Here is a 10,633-nt window from a genome sequence, read left to right as displayed (position 1 = left end):
TTTATCCATTATGGAGAAAAACTGGGATGCAACAATTCCGAATGAAGAGATAGTTACTTATCATCTATAAGATGAAAATCGTATTTTAAGAAAAAGTCCCTTTAGCTTCTTTTAGGTTTGAATAGTGACAAGAAAGCTGCGTTATTTACCCAACTGTATTTAAAAGGGTTTAACAAAACACTAACTTACTGACCTAAATTAGCTACTGACAGAGAATGCTGTTGGCCTGCTTCTAATTTAGATGTTAGAGATTTCTTGAAATTTCTATAGACAACTTTAGCTATTCCAACAATAGTTCTCAAAAAAAGTGCATTTTATTAAGATGGCTCATTTCCACACTTTTTTCATCTAGGGACCTTCTTTCTTCATGTATATGCCACTGCTGTGTCCAATGTCTCAAACACTTCCATTTCATAACTCATTTACATTTTCGACATATCTTGGGAAAAAGGTAGCATTATTACTCCTTGAGTCTAGAACTAGAAACATGCTGTATAGTCACTACTTTAGGAAAACCTTTCTGCAATTTACATGACTATTTTTGCTTACCTTTGCATAACCAGCACTTTAGTAGTGCTTAGCACACAGTAGGTGCTCTACAAATATTTGAATTAGTAAATAACATGATTTGTACATAAAAAGTTAGACTTCTAAAGACCAGTTGAGGTCAAGCAATCTCAGGAGCTATGAACACAGGTTTCTGACTCTGTGAAGTAAATAAAGGGTAGCTGGGGATCCAAGTTGAAGGTATCTTGTCTTCTGGTATGTTGTTCTTTCTCCCTCAGGGGCAGACCAACTCTACTTGCAGGCACCCATGTCATCATCTGAATATAAATTTATCTTCCCATGAGATAGGAGACCCATCTAAATAATGATAAATATGTACCAGAAATGGGGAGTCAATCTTTGTAAATGGTCATTATGGATTAGTTTGTACACATTTAAATATTGTATCTTCATTCTTACTATATATGGAAATTATGAAGATGCTGATGTTCCCTGAGACTTAAGAAGTTTCCTTTAGAAATAGCACATTTTCAGCTAAGATCTAGACTGCTTTTCTCTTGGAAGGCTGAATTATCTCCAACGTCTTGGGACAACCCAGATATTTGACATTCCAGTATTTGAAAAATAAAAACTGTCTTTTAAAAAGCCAATGTAAAGAAAAAAGCCAATGTATCCTTACATTAACTTCCAAAATGTATTTTTTCTTTTCAGTGAAAATAACCACAGCTGGGCAATTATGGGAACCAGCTGATTACAATAAAGTCAGTTTTATGGGTCATCAAGATACATCCTTGAAAATCTGACCTTAACAACTTTTCTTCTGGGTCATCAATGATTTGATATATTATTCACTTGTTTAAAAATAGGCTACTTTTCTTTTTTTTTTTTGAGATGGAGTCTTGCTCTGTCGCCCGGGCTGGAGTGCAGTGGCCGGATCTCAGCTCACTGCAAGCTCCGCCTCCCGGGTTCACGCCATTCTCCTGCCTCAGCCTCCCGAATAGCTGGGACTACAGGCGCCCGCTACCTCGCCCGGCTAGTTTTTTGTATTTTTAGTAGAGACGGGGTTTCACCGTGTTAGCCAGGATGGTCTCGATCTCCTGACCTCGTGATCCGCCCGTCTCGGCCTCCCAAAGTGCTGGGATTACAGGCTTGAGCCACCGCGCCCGGCCTACTTTTCTTTATGAAGACGATGTAGGCACCATTTTGCTCCTATCATATTCTAAAATCAAGTATTTACTTTGCAGCCACAAAATGAGTTCTCATGGATTAGACAGTAGTCTCGGTATGGGCTTATAGACAACCTCTCCTACCAACTGGCTCAGACCTCATTTCCATAGCTACCCTTCCTGACACAGGGGAGTTCAAAATTCAAGTGTTAAATGCTGAAACAGAACCTAATCAAGGCACGGGTGTTTCTCTTCATACTATTCTCCTAGCTCTTTGACCTCTCCAGATTAGACAGGCAGGAAGGACATGACTGGCTATGAAACTCACTTCTGAGAGAACTGGGAAATGGAAAAAAAAATTTTTTTCCATCATCTTCAAGAGACTATTTCTTCACACACCCCTAAGGCCTGGAAAGTGGTGGTGGCAGTAAATGTCTGCTAATGAATTAACCACTGTGGAGAAAGGAAAACTTATTTTTTTCCCCCGAGAGATTTCCTTACCATTCTTTGATTGAGAAGCAAACAATGGGCACATTAATAAAGAGGCTGCACCGCATTTCTTCACTTTTCCAGTAATGTTAGGGGGTTAGGAGACAAAACAGATTAAGGGAGAAAACATGGAGACAGACAGATAAGGAAAATTTAATCAGTTTTACTTAAATTCTGAAAGAAATACACTACCCTGATTTATCACCAAGTTCCTCATTTTACTCTCTTCCATACAATCTGTGGGAACCATCCCATAGTAGTATAAGGCAGTAACTGAGGACCCTTACCCATGCCACTCTCAGATGTACGTCAAACCTCAAGATTCACCAAAAAACTCCAAGGTTTTTATTTTCACTTTTAATGATCTTTTACTTAATAATAAAATGAAAAATAAGAATATAGGAATACATACAATCTATATACATATATTTATTGCAAATACTTAAAATTCTTATGTAAAATGATTTTCTATATTTGTGAAAAAATATGACTTTTTAAATGGTGTTGACACCAACTTCTCTGTACATACCCTCAATTCCAATGTTAACAATTCCTTTAAAAAGGCAAAAGACACAAAAGTTTAGCATTTACCAAACCAGTCTGTACAAACCTTATAGCCAGAAGGGAAAAAAATAGCTTGTGGTAAATAAGTCAATTTTCTTTTAAAATAAAAAATAAACCCCAAAACTATTCCCCTTATTGCATTTTTCTGAAATAATCTGAGTGTCTTTAGAGTAACTTCCTTTGAAATAATTTGTGCCTTAACAGAGAGGTCCTACATCAAACATACCATATATGAGAAATTCAAAGTCTTCCACTGTCACTTTTTACAGATATTAAAATATATATTACTTAAAATATATTACTGGAAAGCTATTTTTAAAATTGATCTTCAATAGTTGTATCAAATGTAAAGCATTAAAAAAAATAAAGTAACCAAGAATCTACGAAGCTATTGCTTCAACTTTAGGAAATGTTTTACCTACTGTTCTCTTTCAATAGGTGTGTAGGTATTGAAACATGGTAGGAAAGGCCCCTGCCTATCACCATGTTTCTCAAAGTCTCTTTGGACTATTCTATAAATTTAGCTGAAAACTACCCTTGGCCAAGTTACTTACGTAGCACACTGTTGTAATGAGATGGGGAGACTTCCCTCCTCGCTATGATGTGAAACCTCTAGGTCAAAGAGAAAACTCTGGCACTGCTCACTGATAGTGAGTTCTAGAAATAAAAAGCAGTGTAATGACCAGAGAAGCCCCCCCCACTCCTCACCCCCATTACAGCAAATCACTTCACCAGAGAGTTATTTACGGCTCTCTAAGGTGGAGAAAGGCAATAATAAGCAACAGAATGTTAACTGTCAGGTCATTAACATGTATGACTTTGCACCTTCACCTGGAAGGCAATGAGGTCTTCCTTTGGCTATTTAAATCTGAGATAAGCTCTAAAACATGTACATCTGTATGCTTTCACAGCCCAATAAGTATGCTCTCTCCACCCCAAGAAAAGTTTCCCATTTGCCAGCTCTTATTCTTAGAAATGTTACACGAAATACCACAGAGAGCTTCAGTGTCTTGCGCATAGGGGTCATGGAACAGAAGTAGGACAAACAACTCCAGGCTATTTGGCTTTACTTTCTGTTTAATAGGATGGAGAATTCTAATTCTTCAAAATTAGTTAAGATTCAGGGAGACTTCTTTACTAAACAACTTAGAATCTTTATAAACAAGACTGAGGCTATATTATTAATGCTGTCTCCTGGGGTGACCTGCAGTGGAGGACATCTGAAGGCTGGAGAGGGGTGCTCGGGAGGCGTATGCATCAGGCATAATGCCTGACTAGTCACTGGAAATAATGCCAGGTCATACCCTAAGAAGAAGCTCAGCATTTATTAAAACTTTTCACATCGGGTTGAAAGGTAAAACGACTCAAAACTAAGGTAAAGATTGCTTTAAAGGTGCTGCTGGAGAACCCTACCAATAATTTAAAGGTTTTGTTTCTACTGCTTCATTCTCTAAAAGGCCAGATTGTAATGTGTGTTTTTTCTGTTGTTGGTGTTTTTAATTTTTCTGTTCAGCTTTTAAGATGAATGGCTTTCCACTTGAAACCTCTGTGTTGAAACAAACTGATAAATAGATTGGTATTCAAGTTACTACCCAACTAAGAGAATTTACCTGTTCTCTTGTCTGGTCAAGATTGAGGCAGTGTATCTAGTTGGCAATATCTGTTTTAGGAGCATTCCTAAATGCAAATATTTAGCTGAGTATTATTTGTTAAGCTGGTGAACAGCAATGTTTAGGACCTATCGAGAAGAGCCGGGGTCAAGATGAAGAGGCACAATATGGTTTGCTCTCTAAATGGACTTAAAAATCCCTGATACCTTTCCTCCTTTCCTAGTTACAGTCTGTTCATCCTTAAGTTAAGGGAAGCACAGAGGAAAACCTTTCTGACAGGAAAGGGGTAAAGCAGAAAAATCACTCTCATCAATCCAAATTGGTAACTGACATTTAGCATGGAGTCAATTCCAAAACTCTCAACCTCTTCCAGCACGCTGACCGGCCCTCAGCCCTGGCACTAAGGTGCAGTGAAGGGGTAGGGCAGGGAGAGTTATACTCAGCAACAGATCTCTTTAAACCCTTATTGGATTGCCCAAGGTACTGAATGTTTGGGAGAACCATTATTTCTGTTTTCTACCGGTTCTTGGCTTGAAGATACACTCCTTATCCCCAATCCTTGCAGCCTTCTTATCTCTTAGCTGTGTGTGTGCTGGAATAAAGGGGGAAAGATGGACAGACATATTGTACTGACTGAAGCTGGAACACAGATATTAATCCTATATTGGCCTTGGGCCACAAAAAACCCAGAAGTGAAAAGTGAAGAACAGTGAAGTGAATTTTTTATGGGGCGGAGCAGGGGCTGTGGGAAAGCATTAAAGAGTGTGTGATGTGGCAGTGGGGTGGGCAGGGGTAGGTAGTAGAATAGGGGCAAAACATAGATTATTGCCTATTTTCTCCTAATCTGGAATGTGACTTAACAAGTTTAATCTGTTCTGCATTTTATAAATATCAAATCCTAAATATGAAGGACGAATACAACTGTACTATGTTGCATTAACATTTGTACTTTACACATTCCAAATCAGGAGACTTGAAATCAATATGCAAATGATGCAAACTGACACACCCCCAATGAATACAAAATTCTGTTAAACTGCAGGTTTAATGTTCCTTAACCATGACCTAAATATTATGTACTCACAAATTCTTCAGTCACTAGAGAAGGATTTAAAAACAAAAAAGGAAACAAGAAAGAAAAAGAAACTAAAACCACCAACCAAAAAACCTTTAGGGCTCATTTTCCTTCTTTTCCAGTTGTTCCCTTAGCCATTCACTGAGGCCCCCTTGCATTAGAAATTTCTAGTGCTCAGATAGCAGTAATCCAAACAAGGGCTATATTTTCTAAAACAGGAAAAGTGTCTTGTATTGTCTATGTGTGTGCACATACACGTATGTGTAAAGTAAGATATAATAAGATGATGTCATCCTGTTCAGATGCCTGGGAGGTCAAAGCAGGTTGAAGAGAATGAACAAATGTGGCATTGGTGAGCTTTTCTACCTGCAACAACAGCTGACTATCAAGCACTAGGTTAACAGGTTGGGAGACGAGGAAAAGAGAGGTGACCTTGTTCTAGTGTAAAAATTGTTTTCCAAAGTTCTTCACGTTCAGTTTAACAGTTTCTGTGGTTTCACTCCCCTTGCTCAACAAGATGTAGCTCAAATCACCCAATCACTAACACTTTTCTGTTCATTTTATATTAGTAGTTCAAAACTGTTAGTTACCACGAATGACTAAGTGCGGGGGTAGGGTATTTTTGCTGGAACTGTTGCACTGCACAGCCTGTAACAACACAGGGGTTCCCAGAGAGGCACTCCCTTCACGCACGGACTACATTCACTGTCTCAGGGCAGGGGGTGGGATCAGGGAACAGCAGGGATCCATAAATTCCAAGCAGATTGCTTGGCAACAGTACTAGACCATGGAAGCCAAGAACCAAGTCAGGGCTTTCTGAGTCTGAGACACTACCTGTGAAATGAATTCCTTACCAAAAATTTCAATTTAAGATTCCACCTAAGGTAAAGGGACTGAGTAAAACCCTGAATCCAAGTCCTGCAAAGGCTGAATAATCTATGAACAAGCTGCGGCCAGACTGTCCAGACAAAATCAGTATGAATGGCCATGTCTTTAGACCATTCCTTCACTTTCCTTTTCCTAGCTTCCTAGGAAATGTCAGAAGGGAGACAGCTTCCTTTTACCATGCTGGCATTAAACTTTTCTCAGTCACAAGTAGTAGAACATAAATCTGAATTCAAAGTAACACATTATTACCTAAACACTTGGAAAAATGTTAAACAAAATGTGACATATTTACATGATTTTGTAAGTGCAAACTTGTCACAAATTCACAAAGTCTTGCTTGACTTAGACTTACTATACAAGGTGCTCTTCCTCTAAAATGTTAAAGATCTGTACTTCGTATTCCTGATTAAGTAACATTTGTCTCTGAAGACAACTGAAACCTACTTGTTTATTTCTGTGATTCCAAAAGGATGCAAAAAACCCAACTGGTCAACCCTTCCCTTCCCGCTCCTTTACAGTGTATCTCTTTCTAGTCTCATTACCGAACAACAAGGCAGGAGACGCACAGTTTGGAGGGGCCAATGCAATCATCATGGCAGAAAGCGCCACAGCCTTTGCACATGATCATGGCTTTCAAGCGGCAGTAACATTTCGAAGGCGTGCCCTCTATGCTGTTCTCCTCAGGGAAGGCCTGAACAGGCATGGTCTGGCCATGGCTGCTGGGATTCATAGCTTGGCTAGCAGGGATGGTAGTGACAGTCACTGAAAATGACATGACATCACCTACATTGCTAGATACCTGGCTACCTGGTACAGCAGAGTTATGGTCCATGTCAGATGAGGTGGAGACATTGATCATGCCTCTGTAGCTTGGCCCTATCTGGGTGGGGCTTCCATACAACTTCGGGGTTTGCAGGGGTGGAAGGAGTAGGGGCTGGTGGGTGGGGCTGTCTGCAGGCAGAGGAAGAACAGTAGAATTGAAAAGCTCGGGGCTGCTACGGATTGTCTTACCTCTCACTGCATGAGCCATCTGCTTCTGTGCTGCCTGAATTAAATCTCTGGCTAAGGTCTTTTCATCAAATGTCTGGCCTCTAGGGAACAGGTAATTCTCCTTACTTAAAGTGGTTTGCTCATTCACTGGTATCTCAGGCTTCACATTCTTGCTAGCTAAGCAATCACTGGTAGATACAGTTTCCCTGCTGTGGGGTGCTGAACTTGTGTCACCCTTGCCAGCACTCTGGGAAACCTGGGGCTCCTCTTTCACCATGACAGATTCCTGCTCATCACCAGTACTTTCCTCATCAGTGTCATCTTCTTTGCTGCTGCTACTCTCTCCTGTTGCATTTTTACAGTCTGTATATCCCATTTTCAAGGCTTCAGTGGGGCTGCTTAGACAAAAACGGTCTTCAGGGTTTACAGAATGGGTCCTCCTAAAGCTCTCTGAGCCCCGGCCATAGGTAGAAATATTCAGTAAGTAGTGCCCTGCCATTGCAGGTTTGGATGTCCTTCTGCCAGCAAAACCCAGCATGAACCTCTGGCTTGTGGAGATGTCTTCCAGCTGGAAACCTGAGTGAGCGAAGTTGAACTGCGAGGGCGGCACAACTGAGAGAAGATTCTGCCTCCGAACCCTCTGAATGAGAGTCTGAAGGATCTGATCTTGGGTTGCCTTACTTAGTCCTTCTTGGTATTGGTGTGTGTCAGCGCTGGAGTCCCTCAGCTCCTTAGCTGAAAAGAGCTGAAGGGGCCTTGGAACCTGGGGGAGCTGCTTACTTTGCAAGGTTTTGCCCAGCTGCTGCTGTGTAGCTGGATGGGACTGTCTCTCATTAACTTCCTCTCTGGTGCTATTTTCTGTTGTGTTGGTACCTATAAGCGCTCCCATCCCCCTTTCCTCTTGAGTAGTCAGTGGAACCATTTTCATTTCAACTTTGGTGAGAGGTTTAGGCAGAATTTGCTCCATGGGAACATCTTTGCCTTGAAGCAGCTGAGTCACTAAAGGATTATTAGCAGGAATACTAGAGGTTGGTCTTAAAGTGGGTCCATTCATGTTTAAAGAAGTTCCTGGGGTTTTAAGGCTAGAAGCTGCTGGCAAAGTGCTCGAGGGTGGAGCTGATCCAGCAGGTGCTGTAGTTGCACTGACCTGCGGTACAGGAAACTTTTCTAAAGTGGCTGTGGTCAATAAAGATGTTAAAGGGGAGGGAGTTACAGCCACTGGCACACTAGCATCTGTCTTTGATGAGGCTGAAGGGTTAGGTATATTCTTACTAGGACCTGCTTTGAGCTCGACTGTGCCATCAGCTGCAAAATGAACAGGTGAGGCACCTGAGATTAGAGCAGGACCTGTTGGAGAAGGTGCTTTCTCCTGTCTGCAACTACTGGGCCCTTGTGGATGGCTGAGAGAGGCCACTGTGGCTGTTGCCCTGGTGGGGTTCAGTTTTTCATTATTCAATTTCTCTATGTGGGCTGGTGATGGGACACTTGTGCATGCTCCACTGATGGCAGGTGTTGGAGGCACTGCGGGGGTTTGCTGTAGTTGTGCTCCAAAGACACTATGAGGCTGTGCCTGGCCTGGGGTGGTCTTGGTCTCAGACTGGGGCTGAGTCTCTGGACCACAGGGTAAAAGCTCTCTCGTACCTCCCCTGCTTCCAGTTCCTGCCAGTTCCAGTGTGGGGCCCTTTCCAGTTTCACTGACTCTGTCTGAGCCTGGACTGCCTCCTCTAGCAGTCTGCCCTTCACCACCCTCTCCTGGACCCTGTCCACCCCCTGGGCCAGGTCCTGGAATGGTCCCTCCAACTGAGGCGGCTGCAGCAGCTGCGGCGGCAGCGGCAGCTGCTGCCCTCTGTGCTTTGACCAGTTGAGCTTTTGCTTTGATGTCTGCAAGAGTTCTGGCTCCTGTTCTGTTAGGACTAGTGATGGAGACTGGAAAACGAGCCCTGGGAGAGACCTGCGATGGATGAAACGGCATGGGGGAGATTCTGGAGACCGGGATCTGAAAGAAGTAGAGGGGAAAAAACAACAGAGCTTAGTTTTCATTTCTAAGAATAACAAAACTTCGTTAGCCCTCACATTTTAAAAACAGATGAACACTACAGTACCTGTGACAAACATGGGTGGTCTATGGCCGAGAGGCCAAACCTTGGATTACAGTAACACTAGTTTGTCTCTAGAGTCCTTACATCCACTTTTTCTATTGGTACCAAAGACAACTGCTTCCACTTTCACCCCAGATCCCCACACCTCTTTTCCTATCTCAACTCCCTCCTAATGTCACTATTACAAGTGCTTATCATGATACAAAGCTTTCTAGGGCATTTGCATTTTTTTAAAGTGTATTTATGTTTGAGAAAGGAGAGAAAAGCAAGCAAGCCAGCCACCCATACCACTACTGTCTTTTAGTTCTTAGCTTTACTACCAAGGTCCAGGGGGAAAATACTTGCTCTTCTCTGTTCTACACACACACACACACACGCACACGCACACACACACACTTGGGCTGGATTATCTCAAATTACACAGGCTTCTAGATAGCACTGGAAGGAAAACAATGTGTGATGCATAGGAGCCCCCACCATGCCCACACATATAAAGGAGTATGTACATAATGTTTACCAGCCATTCTCATCTCTGGCTGGTATTATATTTACTTGTGCAACCTTTTAAAAATATATATGCTCTGGGTCCTATCCCAAAAACTACAAATTAGAATCCCCAGGACCGAGGAATTTTTTTTTTTTAGACAGGATCTTGGTCTGTCACCCAGGCTGGAGTGCAGTGGTGCGATCTCAGCTCACTGCAACCTCAGTCTCCTGGATTCAAGTGATTCTTGTGCCTCTGCCACTCGAGTAGCTGGGATTACAGGTGTGGGCCACACGTCTGGCTAACTTTTGTATTTTTAGTAGAGATGGGGTTTCACCATGTTGGTCAGGCTAGTCTTGAACTCCTGACCTCATGTGATACACCTGCCTTGGCCCCCCAAAGTGCTCAGATTACAGGCATGAGCCACTGCACCTAGTCTGAAAAAGTCTGGCCTATGGTAACTCCTGTGGGACACTCCAGCTCAAACAAACAAACAAAAAAATGTGTTACTAAAAAGCTACTTGTGAGATTCTGATGTCTATCAGGTTTGAAACCATTGATTTTCTTCTTTTTTTTTTTTGAGACAGAGTTCTCTCTGTCGCCCAGGCCGGAGTGCAGTGGCACAATCTCAGCTCACTGTAACCTCTGCCTCCCAGGTTCAAGTGATTCTTGTGGCTCAGCCTCCCGAGTAGCTGGGATTACCGGTGCCCGCCACCACGTCCAGCTAATTGTTTTGTATTTTTAGCAGAGATGGGGTTTCA

The 10,633-nt window shown here is 42.2% G+C and overlaps 1 protein-coding gene across 3 annotated transcripts in view; it reads right to left on the bottom strand.

Moving 5' to 3' along the window:
* Positions 1 to 2,730: 2,730 nt before the first annotated feature.
* Positions 2,731 to 10,633, bottom strand: part of ASXL2 (ASXL transcriptional regulator 2) — a 162,133-nt gene continuing 154,230 nt past the window's right edge. For all 3 annotated transcript variants that reach the window (XM_033176342.1, XM_033176343.1, XM_033176344.1), the window contains one exon: positions 2,731 to 9,285. In XM_033176342.1, the coding sequence (XP_033032233.1) occupies positions 6,838 to 9,285 (2,448 nt within the window). In that variant the 3' untranslated portion in view covers positions 2,731 to 6,837. The remainder of the gene's footprint in view (positions 9,286 to 10,633) is intronic.

This window comes from Trachypithecus francoisi, unplaced genomic scaffold, assembly GCF_009764315.1.
Source record: "Trachypithecus francoisi isolate TF-2019V2 unplaced genomic scaffold, Tfra_2.0 Lachesis_group17, whole genome shotgun sequence".
Classification (NCBI taxonomy): Eukaryota; Metazoa; Chordata; class Mammalia; order Primates; family Cercopithecidae; genus Trachypithecus; species Trachypithecus francoisi.
Note: the sequence above shows the minus strand (reverse complement) of the source record. Positions and strands in the feature narration are given on the sequence as shown.